Source organism: Macaca thibetana, chromosome 13 (genome assembly GCF_024542745.1).
Source record: "Macaca thibetana thibetana isolate TM-01 chromosome 13, ASM2454274v1, whole genome shotgun sequence".
In the NCBI taxonomy this organism is placed as follows: domain Eukaryota; kingdom Metazoa; phylum Chordata; class Mammalia; order Primates; family Cercopithecidae; genus Macaca; species Macaca thibetana.
The window spans coordinates 15981608-16001293 of NC_065590.1; the positions used below are offsets into that span (position 1 = coordinate 15981608).

Consider the following 19686-nt stretch of genomic DNA (forward strand, 5'->3'; position numbering starts at 1 on the left):
AGGATTGCTGAGACCAGGAGTTTGAAACCAGTCTGGGCAACACAGTGACACCCCAAGGGAATGCAGTGAGCTATAATTTTGCCACTGATGGAGCAAGACCTTGTCTAAAAAACTTTTAAAATCTGCAAGGCACATATTCAGGAAGGGAAGTTGGATGTAAAGTGGGGAGAATGAGGACAAACTAGAATCCCTGAGCATAAACCAGAACCTGTATTAGTGTCTTAGTCTGCTCTACTTTAATGATGTAGGTGTTGTGCAGGAGAATCTTGAGCCCTTTATCATGGAACTAAAGACATGCTTGGCCCAGAATTTAGAAAATCTGAAGGAGGATCTGCAGTGAGTTATATCAGGTCTTGTTGCTGTCCCATATCAACAAGGTAAACCAGTAAACAACAACGTGCATGAGTTGCAATAGCATCTTCTGCCCCTTCACTGACCTCCCGAATGTAAAAAGCAATATGGCTGCTGTTTTACTTCCACCTCCCAAATTTTATGCAAAATCTATCTTGTGGTTCACCCTAACTAGAAAAATGCAGGATAAGAATCCTGGAAAACATGGGTTAGCCTAGCTAAGATGACATGTTACAAGATCACCAAGTATACACTAAGATGACATGTTACAAAATCACCAAGTATACACTTTTTTTTTTGAGACAAAGTCTTGCGCTGTCACCAGGCTGGAGTGCAGTGGGGCGATCTTGGCTTACTGCAACCTCTGCCTCCCGGGTTCAAGCGATTGCCCTGCCTCAGCTTCCTGAGTAACTAGGACTACAGGAGCCTGCCACCATGCCTGGCTAATTTTTTGTATTTCAGTAGAGAGGGGGTTTCACCATGTTGGCCAGGATAGTCTCGATCTCCTGACCTCGTGATCCACCCACTTCAGCCTCCCAAAGTGCTGGGATTGCAGGCGTGAGCCACTGTGCCTGGCCCAAGTATACACTTTTTAACTAGTCTCTTTAATATAAATGTCTATATTATAGACATTTATATTATATATATATGTCTATATTATAGACATTTATATTATATATATATGTCTATAATATAGACATTTATATTATATATATATGTCTATAAATGTCTCTTTAACCCATCTTTAGTTTTCAGATAAAAGCAATAGCAAAGTCATGCCTCAGCCTAACATGATGCAACAATCCCCCATTCAACCAAAAACATGCTACCCATTTTCCCAAGAAAGGATAAAACGTACCTTTTTCACTTTTGGGTGATGTTCATTCTTCTTTGAATTCTTCTTTTAGCTCAGTCACATGCCTCCTTTTATATCCTATAACTTAAATGAGATATAAAGTTAACTACTATTAACATATTTTGTGTCCGATGGTAGAGGAATAGTAGAAGGGAAAATTTTAAATATATATGTGTGTGTGTGTGTGTCTATGTGTGTGTATTTCTACACCCATATTTCCACAAATTTATGTCAAATTAAGAATGATATATTCATAAATATTGCAATCATTTTTGCTACTGGTCATGTATTGGGAAGCAGCATCATTTGTTTGGGGTAATTCCTGAGGTTCATTGTCTCATGCCAAGGAAATCAAGGATGCAGACACACAAGGACTGAGTTTAAGAGCAGAAGTTTAATAGGTGAAAGAAAGAGAAAAGCTGCCTTGTGCAGAGGAAGGGGTCCCCAAAATTTCCAGGTTCAGAGAGAGATGTGGTTTTATAGATGAGCTTGAGGAGGTGGTATCTGATTTACACAGGGTGCAAAGGATTGGTTGGACCAGGTGTGCCATTTATATGGTGCTTGAAGAAGCTAGCAAACTCACCCTAACCTTTGATTATGCAGATGGGTTTGCTGCGTGACTGGCGCCATGTTGTCTGTTCCCTGACTATACATGTGGTGACAAAGAAAAGGAAAGATGCAGCCTCCATGTTGAATATGCCTGGCTCCTAGGTAGCCCTTTTCTATTGGCACAGCTGCCGGCATTTACCTCTGCAAGGTTCTAGCTTGCTTTTCTATGTCTGCTGCTTGATTTTTCAGGCTGCTCTTTGTTAGAAAAGAAATGATTTTGGAGCTGCTTTTTTATTAAAAGGGAAACCTTACTGAGGACTCTCTTACCCTCACTAACAGCCTAAACAATTTCTTTTAAGCTCCTGTATCAGTTGCAGCTGATATTTGTACAACCACCTTCTGCTCCTACCCTTTGCCATGTTCTCTTTGCTCTCCCAAGCTGGTCTTGACTCCTTGCTGGGTGTGAGGCAGGAGAATAGGGTCTAGAGGCAGGGAACTTAAGGCCAATTCATGCTGAATCAAGGAAAAACACCAAGGTCTGGGGGCAGGGAATCTGAGGCCAATTCACGCTGACTTCTCAAAGCTGGATCAAAAGGAAAACACCTGGGTCTGGGGGAAACGGACCCTAAGACCAATTACTGTAAATATCCTAAAGCTGAACCAAAAGGAACCCCGCCCCGCCCCCGCATCTCCTCACACCAGAGTAGCAAAGGATCAAAGGCTACTCTCCCTACAACTCTCTCCCCTCTACCACATCTCAGATGGAAAAGGAAAGTGCCCTGGATTGGCCGATGGCCTAGTAGGGACCATCGCTTCATCTGCATAGGATGCCAATACACCTCAGCCTTCAATTAGCCAGAGACCAAATCCTTCATCTATAGGCACCTCAAAAGGAGTACTTAAAACCCAGAAAACTTCGCAACTGGGCCCTTGAGCTGCTTGCTCTGGCCCATTCCCACCCTGTGGAGTGCTTTCTCGCTTTCATGCATTCCTGCTTTTGCTGCTTCGTTCGTGTGTTTCATTCTTTTGTCACTTCGTTTGTGAGTTTTGTCTAATTCTTTGTTGAAAATACCAAGGACCACGACAACTTACACTCAAGTACCCGCCTTCCGATAACAGGTGGTTTGCCTGAAGGGTTTGGGGCACTTTCAGCGCTGCCTGTGGTGGTGGTGGTTTCTATTAACTTCAATCATGGAACGTAGGATTACTGAGTCCCCTGCCCGGGAAATCACCTGCATTCTAGACATCCTCTTCCTTAACTTCACTGTGTAGTCAGGATAACTTGTTAGTTAGGATTAATCACCCCTGCCAATACAATAAGCCCCTTCTTTACCTGTTAATTCCCTGGCATGAGGAACCCGAGGTGGTCAAACGGCAGTCTCAACCTCAAGTTTAATGGACTCATTGTCATGCTCCTTGAGGCAAACATTCCTACTTTCGGGATTAACTCTACACCGGTGGTTCTCAAGTGAGGAAGATTTTGCTCCCCCAAGAGGACACTTGGTAATGTCTGGGGACATTTTGGGTTGCCACAACTGGGGAACAGCCGCTACTGACATCTAGCGGTAGAGGCCAGGGATGCCGCCAAGCTTCCTACAGTGCGCAAGACTGTTCCCAAACATCCAGGCCGAAATGACAATAATGTTGAGGTTGAAAAAGTCTGCTCTAAACCAGCAGAGCCCAAAGTTGTGGAGATAGGAAGCAAACATTATTCTAGGGCATCACTAGGAATAATACAGAGAGGATCTACTCCCACTCGCAAGCTTTGATTCCCAGACCCCATGTCTCCTGGCTATGGGAGAAACAGCACCACGTATTGGTGATTGCTGATTTATAGCACAAACTCATGAGGTATTATACCTAGCTCATACTGGAACTGAGTTATCACAGGCCATTTCACCATTTTAACATGTCAGCTGCTTTATTTTATTTTGGTAAAAGAAATATAAAATTTGCCATTTCAACCCTTTTTTTTTTTTTTTTTTTGAGAGGGACTCTCACGCTGTCTCACTCTGTCGCCCAGGCTGGAGTGCAATGGCGCCATCTCGGTTCACTACCACCTACTCACCTCCACCTCTCAGGTTTAAGCGATTTTCCTGCCTCAGCCTCCCCAGTAGCTGGGATTACAGGCGCCTGCCACCCTGCCTGGCTAATTTTTGGATTGTTAGTAGAGACGGGGTTTCATCATGTTGGTCAGGCTGGTCTCGAACTCCTGACCTCAGATGATCCACCCACCTTGGCCTCCCAAAGTGCTGGGATTACAGGAGTGAGCAACTAGCCATTTTTAAGTGTATAATTCAATGACATTAGTTACATTCACATTGTTGTGCAACCATCACCATTATGTATTTCCAAACTTTCCCATCACCTCAAACAGAAATTCTGTCACTTTTAAGCAACAATTCCCCGTTTCACCCCCTCTCAGTCCCTGGTAACCTCTAATCTACTGTCTGTCACTATACAATTCTCTATTCTACATATTTCGTATAAGTGGAATCATACAATATGTCCTTTTGTGCCTGACTTATTTAACTTAGCATACCATTTTCAAAGTTCAGCCAGGATACAAAATTCAGTTCTGACAGCATGTATCAGAGCCTCATTCCTTTTTATGGGTAAATAATATCCTATGTGTGTATCACGTTTTATTTATCCATTAATCAGTGGATGCACGCTTGGTTTGTTTCTACCTTTTGTCTATTGTGAATAATGCTGCAATTAACATGAATGTACAAATATATGTTTCAGTCCCTGTTTTCAATTCTTTTGGGTATATACCTAGGAGTGGAATTGCTGGGTCATATGATAATTTTATGTTTAGGCCAGCTGCTTTATAATAATAGGGAATTTCATTTATCTATTGCTATACAGGATAGCAAATTAGCCTAAAACTTTGTGGTTAAAAAAAAAACATTGATCTTCTTTATTATTTTTTTTTTTTTTGAGATGGAGTTTCACTCTTGTTGCCCATGGAGTGCAATGGCATGATCTAGGCTCACTGCAAACTCTGCCTCGCAGGTTCAAGCGATTCTCCTGCCTCAGCCTCCCAAGTAGCTGGGACTACAGGCATGTGCCACCATGCCCAGCTAATTTTGTATTTCTAGTAGAGATGGGGTTTCACCGTGTTGGCCAGGCTGGTCTCAAACTCCTGACTCGAGGTGATCCACCTGCCTCAGCCTCCCAAAGTGCTGGGATTACAGGCGTGAGACGCCACAACTGGCCCAACATTGATCTTCTTATATCCTCTATGGGTCATGAATCTGTGAGCTGCTTAGCTGGGTGGTTCTGTCCCACAGTTTCTCATAGGATTGCTGTCAAGATGGCTTCCGGCTTGCTTAGTGCTGGGAGATCTGTTTCCAAGGTACCTCACCCAAACGGCTGGCTCTCCACAGGCGCCTGAGTGATTCAGGACATGGTGACTGACTTCCCTTCATGCAGATGATTCAAGAGAATAAGGCAGAAACTGCAATGTCTTCTTACGACCTCACAAATCATGCATCATCACTTTTGCCACATTGTATTTGTTAGAAATAAATCAGTAAACCCTATCCACATTAAAGAAGAGGGGACTAAGTCTCCACCTTTTGCAGGGAGAAGTGTTAAGGAATTTTTGAACACGTTTTAATATGACCACACCATCCACTGATTTTGTTTTTAGTTTTTTCGGTTTTTTTTAGACGGAGTCTCACTCTGTCGCCAGGCTGGAGTGCAGTGGCGAGATGTCGGCTCACTGCAACCTCCGCCTTCCAGGTTCAAGCGATTATCCTGCCTCAGACTCCCAAGTAGCTGGGCCTACAGGTGCGCGCCATCCTGCCCAGCTAATTTTTGTATTTTTAGTACAGACGGGGTTTCACCATGTTGGCAGGACGGTCTCTGTATCTTGACCTCGTGATCCACTGACGTTGGCCTCCCAAAGTGCTGGGATTACAGGTGTGAGCCACTGCACCCGGCCCCATCCACTGATTTTTTAAAATTTCAGGATTATATTTTTTATTTCTAGAAGTTCTACTTGGTTACTTCTCCCCAGTTCCTCTATGACATTTTTTATAGTTTTTTTATTAGTTAGATATTACCATATAGTAAACTACTTAAAAACTTAGTGACTTAAAACAGGAACCATTTATTTAGCTCACAATTAATGTGGGTTAGTAATTTGGACTGGGATCATCTGAGAGTCTTCGGTTCTCTGCAGGACTTCATCATGTGTGTGCTCAGCTGTATGCTGCCTAGGAGGCTTTGCTTTTAGGGTTTTGCTAGCTGTTGACTGGGTGTTTTCGCTCTCCTCCATTTGCCTTATCTTCCACATGTCTCTCCCTTATCGTCAGCAGGGTAGCCTGAACTTATTGTCCTGAAGAAAGCAGGCATAGAAGAGAGAGCAGACACATACAAAGCCCCTTGGGGCCTTGGCTTGGTATTGGCAGGCCACTTCTGCATTCTACTAGCTAAAACAAGCTGTTCTATCAGGCAAAGTCAACTTAGATTAAAGAGGAGGTGAAACCGATCCTACCTCTTTGTGGGAGGAGCTGCAAAGTCACACCGCCAAGGACATGGATACAGGAAAAGTTGGAGAATTTGGGGCCATTTTTGGCATCAATCTAACACAAACATATGTAGCCTTTTATATAGTCTTTGAAAATGCTAGTGTCTGATGCCTTTGCAGGTCAGATGTTTTAGCTGCTTTTTACCTGCTAATCGAATTTTCATTTGTGTCTGGTTATCTTTTGCTGTATGCTGGACATTTTATATAAAAAAATGTGTATAGTAACCATTTGAGTTCTATAATAGTGCTTCCTGCTAAAGAGGGAGTAATTCTAGTTTTCATTTCCTTAATTCATTTTTTCCTCTCCATTTTTAGTAATGATTCATGTTCCATAGGTGATTGCCTATAACATAAACAACACGGGAAAGTAGAATTTCCCCAGGGAAGATGTCTGGCTTCATATAGTTCCCTTCACTAATTGGTAGAGGGATCCTGACTCATGCCAAGAATCAGTTCCTTCACTTACAGAAGCAAGTCAGGTTCTCTATCATTGGCCCAACCTAGGGTTTGCGCCTTCCTTTCTACTATTGCCTTAAATGGTATTACACTGAGCAAAACTGAGCAATTCCCCGCTCTGCAACGGCATGCTCTGTTTTCCTGCCTTAATACAATTCTCTCTACTTGGAATGTCCATTTACTCTTAACTTCATCTTTTCCTATGGAAATATCTCAAGACCCAGCCCAAATACTCCCTTCTCAAGAAGCCTTCCCAACTGGATGCAATTTTTTCCCTCTTCTGAATCCTCTTAGTATTTGGTACTTTTTAATGGACTTTTCGGTCTTGAGGTTACTTGTGTATTCATTTTAATCCCATTCAATTGTAGAGACCCTACAAGTTACATTACCAGACTACATATCTGCTTATTCATTTCAAAAATGTGGATGGTAACAGAACATCTTTTACAGGGCTGTTGTGAGGATTAAGTTAGCTAACATATGAAACGCTATTTCTAAGGAATAGTAGTGGAGTGCTCAGATCAATGTTAGCTGTTACTACCATCCCTTAGAAATACTGTGATTTTGATGGAACAGTTTTCACCAAGGTGAAAGCAGAATCCTAACAAATCCTTTTAAAAATTCTGGGCTGGGGCCGGTCGGGGTGGCTCACGCCTGTAATCCGAGCACTTTGGAAGGCCGGGGCGGGCGGATCACAAGGTCAAGAAATCGAGACCATCCTGGCCAACATGGTGAAACTCCGTCTCTACTAAAAATATGACCAACATGGCGAAACCCCGTCTCTACTAAAAATACAAAAATTAGCCGGGCGTGGTAGCACGCACCTGTAATTCCAGCTACTCAGGAGGCTGAGGCTGGAGACTTGCTTGAACCCGGGAGGCGGAGGTTGCAGTGAGCCGAGATCATGCCACTGCGCTCCAGCCCGGACGACAGAGCTAGACTCTGTCTCAAAATAAATAAATAAATAAATAAATAAATAAATAAATAAATAATAAATTAAGTAATTTAATTAAATTAAAGTCTACTATTTGAGGTAATAGACGAAAAAGCCTCCGGAAGGGCAACAACGGCGGCGCCTGCGTAGAGCCGAGGCGAAGGTGGCAGGAAAGGAGCGGGCTTGCCCAGAGTCGCGGAGGGCGGCTCGGCGCATGTGCGGGGGGGGGGGGGGGTGGGGCTGCGCGGGGCGGAGCCTGTGGCCCTGGTGCGGCTCTGGGTCCGTCCTGTCGCGTCCCAGTTGTCACTCTCTCGAGTTGTTACTCTGTAGTTTCCCGGCTCGCGAAAGGGAGGACCTGTCTGGGTCATGGATTTTGAGAATCTTTTCTCAAAACCCCCCAACCCGGCCCTCGGCAAAACGGCCACGGACTCTGACGAAAGGTGATCCCCCATCTTTTCATCCTTTGAATGCAGGGGCTCAGCGGGACTCCGCCTCTTAGTTTCTTCTGGATTGGAGGCCGTCCGGAACCACGTCCGGGCCGCGTCGGGAGAGCCCGTGGGGAGCACGTGGGCCGGCCGGACGCTACCGTCTGACCTATAGAGGTCGTGCAGGGTCCGGGTGGGAGCAGAAGCTGAACACGGGGCTCAGGCGTAGGCGGCCACGGCCGGGGCTGCCGAGAGCCTGGGCGGGGGAGCGGGGTGGAAGCGAGAAGGCTCCGGGATGCGCCCCTTTCTCTGCACAGCAGCGGGTTAGGAGCCCGCTTCTGTGGTCCGGTAGCGTCTGTCTTTACTATTGCTTGGTTCCACGAGACCGTAAACTCCCAGAGGACACTGATTGGACCTTTTTCACTGACACATGCTAGGCTCTTTTCTGTAGAAAGGACGAAACCACAAGTTTATTAAAAGGTAAAGAATAGGGAATACTCTGCCATTAGTCCACCGATTGGCATGGAAAGACCCTAAAGACCACAATAAAGCAACAGACATCATTTGGACTTAAAATTTCCATTAGGTTGGAAAAGCAAAGGAGACTTTTGGTCAAATGGCCCTAATTTGTAGATTTCATTTTTGGAGCAGTGCATAGTGCTTACACCCAGATAGATGTTCATTCTTTTTATTCTTTGAATTTGAAATGCTAAAAACTATCTTTGTTCTTAAACCTACGTCTTTTATTTCCCTCAACTGAGATATATTTCCAATTATGGTTGATTTTACCTCTCGATATTGCTCAGCTGTTCACTCTATCTCAAATTTTAACTGATCATCCAGAGCTTTACCTCGTGCTTTACATGAAATCATTTAATCCTCAAAACAAACTTAAAGAGAAGATGATGCTGTCTTTGTTTTACAAATGGGAAAATGAGGCACGGAGAGGCTAAATAACCTGCCGAGATTGCACTGTGGAAGTGGAAAAACTATGTCCAGGACCCATGATTTTATCACCAAGCTTCTCATGCAAAATGACTAAAATAAGGCCTATAAATATTGGAAAGAGACAAAGACTCTAATTACTTGCAGATGATATCATTTACTAAGAAAAATAACTGGAACTAATTGATACGTTGTAAAATACATAAGAATTCATCACCAAAAAAAAAAAAAAAAAGATAACAACATGTAAAAATCCCAACAGCAGCTATCAGTTTGAAAGTGTATTAGACAAAAATTCCGTTCCCAAAAACTTGACTGCAATACATAAAAGACACTTGGGATTTTGCCAAAATGATGGGTGAAGGATGGTATGGAAGTATGGTGAGCTGTCCATATTATTTGCCCATGTTTCTTCTTTTTGGTCTTTTTCAAATTCTAGGATCTCTTATCTGCGAGTACTTTACTCCCAATTGTCATTTGTCTTTGCCTATGGCATTATTTTTCAATGTGTAAAGGAATCGGGATGTTGTGGTTTTGTTTTATGCAGTCAAATGAATCAGTCTTTTCTCATATGGTTTCTGTTTTTTTCCCTAGTAATTTGTAATGGGAGTACTTCTCATTCATTCAAAAAATCATATTCAGCACCTGCTATGGCCTTGGGGATATAGCGGTAAATGAACAAGAGATGAACATTTCTGTAGTAAATTCATTACTGTATTTACTGTAGGGGGAGGGGGAGACAAACAATACATAAATATATCGTATTTAAATACCCTGAGAAAATGAATGAAGGCTAAGGGGAAAATAAGTACTGGTGGGATGGTAGGGAGGGGGCAGATTTTTTTATTTTTTTATTTTTATTTATTTTTATTTATGTATTTATTTTTTGAGACGGAGTCTTGCTCTGTCGCCCAGGCTGGAGTGCAGTGGCGCAATCTCAGCTCGCTGTAAGCTCCACCTTTCGCTTTCGCACCATTCTCCTGCCTCAGCCTCCGGAGTAGCTGGGACCACAGGCGCCTGCCACCACACCCGACTAATTTTTTTTGTATTAATAGAGACGGGGTTTCACCATGTTAGCCAGGATGGTCTCGATCTCCTGACCTCGTGATCCACCCACCTCGGTCTCCCAGAGTGCTGGGATTACAGGTGTGAGCCACCGTGCCCGGCCGGGAGGGTGTAGATATTTTAAGAAGGTAGATAAGGAAAGCCTCACTGATAACGTTGGTAAGTTTTAAAAACCTGTGTAGGGACCTGAAGGAGGTGAGGGGGTTTCATAGTCTCGAGGAGTGGAGAGGAGTCTGTGTAAAGGTCCTCAGGGGAAGTGAGCTTGGTGTGATTGGGTTAGGGGAGCAAAGTGGCCAGAAGGACAGCTGGGGTGGAGTAAGAGGGACTTGGAAGTCTGCGAGGTATTGGGGTAGGGTTATGGGAGCCCAATCATGGAGTAACTGGTAGGTGCCAAAATAAGGACTTTGGCTTTTACTCTGAATGAGACAACAGACCATTGGAGGGTTTTTCAGCAGAGTGACATTTGAAATATTTTAGCAGGGTCTTTCTAGTTGTGTTGAGAGTAGAATGTAGGGGTGCCAGAGCAGCTCAGATTGTTGTATTAGTGGCAAGAAGTGGTCAAATGTGGGTATGTTGAAGATAGAACAAACGGGATTTCCTCCGAGATTGGATGGGGATGTAAGAGAGGAATCAAGATTGACTTTAAGGTTTTGGTGGGGATCTTGAGAGGGATGGCGTTGCCGATTTAGATAGCAAGAAGGATTAGGCTTCAGAGAGAAGAGCAAGAGTTCAGTGTTGGATGTTTTAAGATTACATATGTCTAGTAGATGTTCAGGTGGTTATGCTGAGTAGGAAGTTAGCTCTGTTTGGTTTTAAGAGGAGGGGTTTGGGTTAGAGACTTGGATATTGAAATCAGCTACATACGGATGATATTCATAGTGATGATATAGAAAGTGATAGCCTAGAATGAGAATATAGACAAAGAAGAGAAGAGGTGAGAACTGACTTTTAAAGTTGTGAAGATGAGGAACCAACAAAGGAGACTGACAAGTTGTAGCTGTGAGGAAAGAAGAAACTAGAAGAGCCCACTATCTCTGAAGCTAAGTAAAGAACATGTTTTACACAGAAGAGGTGGTCAACTCTGTCCTATCCTGCTCATAGGTCTAATATGGGTGCTGAGTATTGTAGACCTTCATAGTGAAAGTAGACATCTATTTAGAATGGGCAGTGTTGAATAATAGTGTGATTGTAGGGCACATACTTGGGAGCCCTGCCTGCCTGCTGGGGCTCAGATCTCAGCTCCACCATGTATTAGCTCTGTGACAAGTTACATATCCTTTCTGTGATTGTTTTCTCATCCGTAAAATGGGCTTTTAGTATGTATGTCATAACACTGTTGTTTGTGATAAGTGTTACGTGTATGGAGCAGCATCTGGCACAGACTAAGCATCATTCAAGTGTTGGATGATGCTGTTACTGCTATCGAGGTCATTATTGTCATTATTCCTCTGCCTAAGGAGAGGTTGCCTCCTACTCCATGAGGTGATTCATTACTGGAAAGTATAGCAATAAAGGTTCACAAGTATTTGGGATTTTTGGTTCTTGTAATGGTGGCTTCGGTAGAAGGCTCACAACTTGGTACCTCATCTGATGGATGTAACTCAGGAGCTCTGAGTCAGTGTAAACTGTTGAATTGGACAAAGCCGTGAAGCCTGAGCTCCTGTAACTTTGAAGGAAGAGCCAGAGAGCCACTGTTCACATTCTCCTTGTGCTGTCAGTGCTTTCCCTTTGTAACATGTTTCCTTGAGACGGGACATATTGCCCAATTCCTTGCCTTTATCTGGTGTATAACTCATATTTTTTTTTTTTTTTTTGAGACGGAGTCTCGCTCTGTGGCCCAGGCTGGAGTGCAGTGGCCGGATCTCAGCTCACTGCAAGCTCCGCCTCCCGGGTTTACGCCATTCTCCTGCCTCAGCCTCCCGAGTAGCTGGGACCACAGGCGCCGCCACCTCGCCCGGCTAATTTTTTGTGTTTTTAGTAGAGACGGGGTTTCGCTGTGTTAGCCAGGATGGTCTCGATCTCCTGACCTTGTGATCCGCCCGTCTCGGCCTCCCAAAGTGCTGGGATTACAGGCTTGAGCCACCGCGCCCGGCCATAACTCATATTTTAATTAACAGCTTTTTCCAATCTTGTGTTCAGTAGTCCCACTTACTAAGACACTGTTTTCTTCAGCTCCCTGTATCTCTAGTATCAACCATTATTTAGATACACCTATACATTTTATTGGCTTCTTTGTTCACCAGTTTCTTATATTTCCCATCCCTCTTGGGTTCATATTTAGTTTCGCTGGAATATGCTCAAGTAATTGTCTCAGACTGTTATATATATGTATGGTCAACTTCTCAGTCCTGTAAGTCTAAAAACAGTTCTTCTTTTTCGTCTTTACACTTAAATGTGTTTGTCTCGCTCCTAATCTCAAAAGGCACTCTGCATTCTGCCTAAAATACCCTTCTCCCTCACATTCCTCTCTCCTCTTTGTTGGCTAACTCATAAGTATCATTTAGGCTCTGAATGCCTCTGGTCCCCAAGTCTGGGTTGTGTTCTGCGTATATGCCCCTATACTTACGTATACCATATTGAAATAGCTTTATTTTTTTCTCCCAAGCAGATAGAAAGCTCTCAGAAGACAGTGACAGGGTCTGTATTTTTCATTGCTGTAGTCCAGGGCCTAAGGCCTGGAGCCTATTGAATTAATGGAATGATAGATGAATGAATGATTTATATAGCTGCTAATGCTTGAACATTAAGGTGGTATAATCTAAAATTTTAGTTTTATAGGTTATTTGTAAACATATATTGACATTTATTGGTCATCATAATTTTGTACATTACCTGGAGTATTTGGTGTAGAATTTGAATTTGTAATTTATTTGAGGGTAAGGTGAAGACAAGCCAAAGCAGCGAATTGTAACACTGTGGTATAAACTCTTCAGGTTGAAAAAACCCTTTTGTGTTATTTGATATTTTTGCAGAATTGATGATGAAATAGATGATGCAGAAGTTGAAGAAACACAAGAGGAGAAAATTAAACTGGAGCACGAGCAAATTCCCAAAAAAGTAAGATTAAGTTGACAACTGTTTAAGTTGAAAACACATATTTTTTTTTCTCAGTTTCACATGGAACAACAAAAAAAGAAAAAACAGATAGAAATGGATATGAGAAATTAATGAAGGATCCTACTTGTCTCATTTTAACCAGCATTCGGGACCCAGTTACTTAAAGAAACCTGGTTATACTTTTTAAAGAAATTATTATTCAATAACATTATTGTCATTTAACATGACCTATTTTTAATAGTTGCCTTTATTTTGGTTTTTGTTGTTTCCAAAATGGATTGTAAACAGTTTCAAAAGCTGCTTTCAAGTTGGGTTGACATTTTTGAGGGTTATGATTTGTTAACTTAACCAACCTTAGTGATTTATATAGCTTAAAGCCCGTATTAGTTCATTAGGGCTGCTATAACAAAGTACCACAGACCAGGTGGCTTAAGCTGGGTGCAGTGGCTCATGCCTGTAAATGCCAGCACTTTGGGAGGCTGAGGTGGGTGGATCATGAGGTCAGGAGTTTAAGACCAGCCTGGCCAATATGGTGAAACCCCATCTCTACTGAAAATACAAAAAAAAGTTAGCTGGGCATGATGGCACGCACCTGTACGCCTGTAGTCCCAGCTACTAGAGAGGCTGAGGCAGAAGAATTGCTTGAACCTAGGAGGCGGAGGTTGCAGTAAACCAAAATCCCGCCACTGCACTCCAGCCTGGACGACAGAGCGAGACGCCGTCTCAAAAAAAAAAAACCACAAAAAAACCCCCAGAACTTTATTGTCTCAAGGATCTGGAGGCTGGAGGTCCCAGCACAAGGTGTTGGCAGGGTCGGTTCCTTCTGAGGGCTGTGGGGAAGAATCTATTCATTCCTCTCCCCTAGCTCCTGATGGAGTGCTGGCAGTCTTTGGTGTTGGCTTGCAAAAGTATCATCCTGATCTCTGCCTTCATATTCACATGGTGTTCTCCCTGCATGCCTGGGTCTGAATTGTCTGAATTTGCTATTTTTTGAGGCAGAGTCTCGCTCTGTCACTCAGGTTGGAGTGCAGTGGCACGATCTCTGCTCACTGCAGCCTCCTTCTGGAGTCAAGCAATTCTCAGCCTCCCAAGTAACTGGGATTACAGGTGTGCACCACCACGCCCAGCTAATTTTTGTATTTTTTGTAGAGACAAAACGTACATGGGTTTTGCCATGTTGCCCAGGCTGGTCTCGAACTCCTGGGGTCAAGTGATCTGACCGCCTCGGCCTCCCAAAGTGCTGGGATTATAGGCCTGAGCCACTGTGCCCGGACAAATTTCCCTTTTTTATAAGGAACTCAGTCATTGAACTGGGCCCACTCTAATGACCTAACCTTAATTAATTACACTTGCAGTGGCCCTATTTCCAGAAAAGATCACATTCTGAGGTATTAGGGATTAGAGGTTCATTATAAGAATTTTAGGAGGGCACAGTTCAACCCATAACACAGATAATGTCTATTCCCGTCTTGCCCTTCTTTTCTGTTTTTGAACATGGAGAAACCCCATCTCTACTAAAAATACAAAATTAGCCAGGCATGGTGGCAGGTGCCTATTACTCGGGAGGCCGAGGCAGGAGAATTGCTTGAACCCGGGAGGCGGAGGTTACGGTGAGCTCATATCGTGCTATTGCACTCCAGTCTGGGCAACAAGAGCGAAACTCCGTCTCAAAAAAAAAAAAAAAAAAAAAAAAAAAAAATTGAGTTTTAACACACTATGGAAGAATGGGTTAAATTGTCACCGAGACTCATAAGACAGAAATATACTTTTAATAGTATATCTTTTACTTAGCCTGCTTATTTATTCATTTATTTATTTATTTTTGAGATGGAGTCTCTGTCGCCCAGGCTGGAGTGCGGTAGCGTGCTTGGTTCACTGCAGCCTCCTCCTCCCAGGTTTAAGCAATTTTCCCACCTCAGCCTCCCGAGTAGCTGGGACTACAGGCACGTGCCACCACACCTGGCTAATTTTTGTATTTTTAGCAGAGATGGGGTTTCACCATGTTGTCCAGGCTGGTCTCAAACTCCTAAGCTCAAGTGATCCGCCAGCCTTGGCCTTCCAAAGTGCTGGGAGTACAGGTTTGAGCCACCATGCCCAGCCTCCTTAGCTTTATAAAAGAATACAGGACAGAAAATAAAGCAGGTACAGTATCTTCATCTTCTTGGAAGCCTCTGAGCTACCCAAGTAAGCAGCTTCTTTTGCCCTCTGGGGCCTGTGTGGCTTCCAAAGATGAGAGCCAAGGTTGACGGCAAGAAATTGCAACTTCAACTTCCCACAAGTTTTCTCTACTACTTGAGTCACATAGGCCTCAGTCTTTTATGCCCACTTTTAGCTCCTCCAGTCTTTGTATTATATGTTATAACCTTGCACAGCAGACAGGCAGAAACAACATTCTACAACTGTCTTATGTAGTTTCCACAAAACAGTATTGTGAGAAGATGGACTCCTAGGTTATTCCCAACCAGGCTTGCTTCAGCGCAGGCTCTTCACTCACAAGTACACAAAAGGTGAATACATTGTCAAATAAATATCACAGCTAATTAATTAACTTACTTATTTTTGAGACAGAGTCTCGCTCTGTTGCACAGGCTGCAGGTAAAGTGGCGAAATCTTGGCTCACTGCAACCTCTACCTCCCAGGTTCAAGCAGTTCTCCTGTCTCAGCCTCCCGAGTAGCTGGGATTACAGGTGACTGCCACCCACCTTGCCTGGCTAATTTTTGTATTTTTAGTAGAGATAGGGTTTTGCCATGTTGGCCAGGCTGGTCTCGAACTCCTGACCTCGAGATCTGCACGCCTCGGCCTCCCAAAGTGCTGGGATTACAGATGTGAGCCACAATGCCCGACCACAGCTTATTTAAAAGAGAACGCCCAGGTAAACACTTTGCAAGTTAAGAAAGAGCATTACCTCAGAGATATTGAGGGTTTGATTTCATACCACCACAATAAAGCAAATATTGCAGTAAAGCTAGGCACAGGAATGTTTTGGTTTCCCAGTGCATATAAAAGTTATATTTATACTATACTGTAGTCTGTTAGGTGTGCAATACTACTATATCTTAGAAAACAGTATATATCTTAATTAAAAATTCTTTGTTGCTAAAAAATGTTAACAATCAGCGAGTCATCATTTTGATGGCAGAGGGTCTCGCCTCAGTGTTGATGGCTGCTCAGGGTGGTGATTGCTCTGGCAATTTCTTAAAATAGGACAGCAGTAAAGTTTGTCACCTCAGTTGACTTCTCCTTTTACAAAGATTTCTCTGTAGTATGTGATGCTGTTTGATAGCATTTTACCCAAGTAGAACTTCTTTCAAAATTGGAGTCAATCCTCTCAACCCCTGCCACTGCTTTATCAACTAGGTTTATATAATATTCTAAATCTGTTGTCATTTCAACAATGTTCATAGCAGCTTCACCAGATACAGATTGCATCTCAGGAAACCACTTTGCTCACTCATAAGAAGCAGCTTCTCATCTGTTCAAGTTTGATCATGAAGTTGCAGCAATTCAGTCACATCTTCAATCTCCACTTCTAATTCTAGTTTTCTTGCTATTTCCACCACACCTGAAATTCCTTCCTCTACTGAAGTCTTGAACTCCTCAGTCATCCCTGAGAGTTGCAATCAACTTTCAAACTCCTGTTAATATTGACATTTGACCTTCTGCCATGAATCACGAATGTTCCTAATGGCAGCTAAAATGGTGAATCCTTTCTAGGTTTTCAATTTACTCTGCCCATATCCATCAGAGAAATCACGTTCTATGGCAACTATAACCTTAAAAAGTGTATTTCATTCTTAAAACCTGAAAGTCAATTCCTTGATCCATAAGCTGCAGAATGGATGTTGTGTTTGTGGACATGGAAACATGCATCTCCATCAGAGCTCTTGGGTGACTGGGTGCATTGTCAATGAGCAGTAATATTTTGAAAAGGGTATTTTTTCTGAGCAGTAGGTCTCAACAGTGGGCTTAAAATATTCGGTAAACCATGCTGTAAACGGATATACTGCCATCTAGGCTTTGTTGCTCCATATATAGAGCACAGGCAGAGTATATTTAGTGTATACTCTTAAGGGCCCTAGAATTTTCAGACTGGTAAATGAGCATTGGTTTCACCTTAAAGTCACCAGCTGCATTAGCTCCTAACAAGAGTTAACCTGTCTTTTTGAAACCTTTTAAAGTATTTTATTTGTATAAATTTACAGGGTGCAAGTGCAATTTTGGATTACGTGCATAGATTGTAGTTGTGAAGTCAGTGTATTCTTTGAAGCTTTGAAGTGAGGTATTGACTTCTCTCTAGTCCTAGGTGACATCTTCTTCCAATATAATGCTGCTTCATTTACTTTGAAAATCTGTTGTTTAGTGTAGCCACCTTCATCAATGATCTTAGCTAGATCTTCTGGATAATTTACAGCTTTTACATCAGCACTTGTTGCTTCATCATGTACTTTTTTTTCTTTTTTTTTTTTTTTTTTTTTTTTTGACACAGAGCCTTGCTCTGTTGCCCAGGCTGGAGTGCATTGGTGTGACTTGACTCACTGCATCCTCTGCCTTCTGGGTTCAAGCGATTCTCCTGCCTCAGCCTCCCGAGTAGCTGGGACTACAGGTGTGCACCATCATACCCGGCTAATTTTTGTATTTTTAGTAGAGACGGGGTTTCACCATGTTGGCCAGGCTGGTCTTGAACCCCTGGCCTCAAGTGATCTGCCCGCCTCGGCCTCCCAAAGTGCTGGGATTACAGGCATGAGCCACTGTGCCTGGTCTATCATGCACTTTTACGTGATGGAGACATTGTCTATTCATAAACCTCAAGAACCAACCTCTGCTAACTTCAGACTTTTCTTCTGTAGCTTCCTCACCTTTTTCCACCTTCACAGATTTGAAGAGAGTTAGGGCCTTGCCCTGGATCAGGCTTTGGCTTAAGGGAATGTTGTGACTGGTCTGATCTTCTATCCAGACCAATACAACTTTCTCTGTACCAGCAATAAGGCTGTTTTGTGTTCATATCATTAGTGTGTTCATTGGAGTAGCACTTTTAATTTCCTTCAAGAACCTTCCCTTTGCATTCACAAGCTGGCTATTTGACTTATGAGGCCTAGCTTTCAGCTTGTCTCGGCTTTTGACATGCCTTCCTCGCTAAGTTTAATCATTTCTAGCTTTTGATTTCAATAGAGACATATGACTCTTCCTTTCACTTGAACACTTAGAAGTCATTGTAGGGTTATTAATTAGTCTAACTTCACTATCTTAGTGTCTCAGGGAATAGGGAAGCCTGAGGAGAGAGGGAGGGAGAGAAACAGGAGACAGGATGGTTGGTGGAGCAGTCAGAACACATGCAACATTTATTGATTAAGTTCTCCATCTTATGTGGGCATGGTTCATGGCACTCCCTCAAAAATTATAGTAGTAACCAGGCGCGGTGGCTCACGCCTACAATCCCAGCACTTTGGGAGGCCGAGGCGGGAGGATCACGAGGTCAGGAGATCGAGACCATCCTGGCTAACACGGTGAAACCCCATCTCTACTAAAAATACAAAAAAAAAAAAAAAATTAGCCGGTTGTGGTGGCGGGCACCTGTAGTCCCAGCTACTCAGGATGCTGAGGCAGGAGAATGGCATGAACCCAGGAGGCGGAGCTTGCAGTGAGCCGAGATTGTGCCATTGCACTCGAGCCTGGGCGACAGAGCAAGACTCCGTCTCAAAAAAAAATAATAATAAAAATAAAATTAAAAAATTACAATATTAACATCAAAGACCACTGATCACAGATCACTGTAATAGATATAGTAATAACAAAAAAGTTTGAAATATTGCGAGAATTATCAAAATGTAGCACAGACACAGTGAGCACATGCTTTTCGAAAAATGGTGCCAACAGACTTGTTCAACGCAGGGTTGCCACAGACCTTCAATTTGTAAAGAAATGCGTTATTTGTGACACACGGTAAAATGAAGGACATTAAAATAAGATATTCCTATAACTTTCTTTGTAGATCTCTCACATCTTATATACCTTTTGTTATATTTATTGCTAAGTGTTTAATGAAACTATTGTGAATAATTTTTTTAAAGTATCATTTTCTGGCTGTTGGTTTCTCAGTGGTTGGCATACACACATATGTAGGGATGCATGGAAGACAGATTTTTTGAGTTCTTGTTCACATTTCTGAGAATATCTTGAATTTATCCTCATTGTTGATAGATAGTTTGGCTGAAATAGGATTAAGTTTGAGGTTACTGCTCCTTTGTCTTCTACTATCCAGTGTTACAAAGGTGAAGTCTTACCAATTTCATTCTAATATCTTTGTAAGTATCCCGTTTTCTCTGGAAGCTTTAAGGCTCTTCTCTTCATTCTTGGCATTCTTAATTCTATGAGATTGTGAATCTTTTTTTATTCTGCTTAGTGCTATTGTGGTGAGATTATTTACTTACATCCTTTTATATGAGACAGATCTCTTACTTTTTATCTCTTTTTTCTTTGTATCCCAAGATATTTCCGCTGTTTCTATTT

At 42.7% G+C, this 19686-nt stretch overlaps 2 protein-coding genes across 3 annotated transcripts in view; one reads left to right on the forward strand and one right to left on the reverse strand.

Annotated features, from left to right (window-relative positions):
- Positions 1 to 19686, reverse strand: part of ZC3H6 (zinc finger CCCH-type containing 6) — a 155719-nt gene that overhangs the window by 76962 nt on the left and 59071 nt on the right. The window lies entirely within an intron of this gene.
- Positions 7919 to 19686, forward strand: part of ZC3H8 (zinc finger CCCH-type containing 8) — a 37061-nt gene continuing 25293 nt past the window's right edge. For both annotated transcript variants that reach the window (XR_007718586.1, XM_050753107.1), the window contains exons 1-2: positions 7919 to 8126; positions 13094 to 13178. Coding sequence is in view for 1 of the 2 variants with exons in the window: in XM_050753107.1 (XP_050609064.1) it covers positions 8053 to 8126; positions 13094 to 13178 (159 nt within the window). In the remaining variant the exon portion in view is untranslated. The remainder of the gene's footprint in view (positions 8127 to 13093; positions 13179 to 19686) is intronic.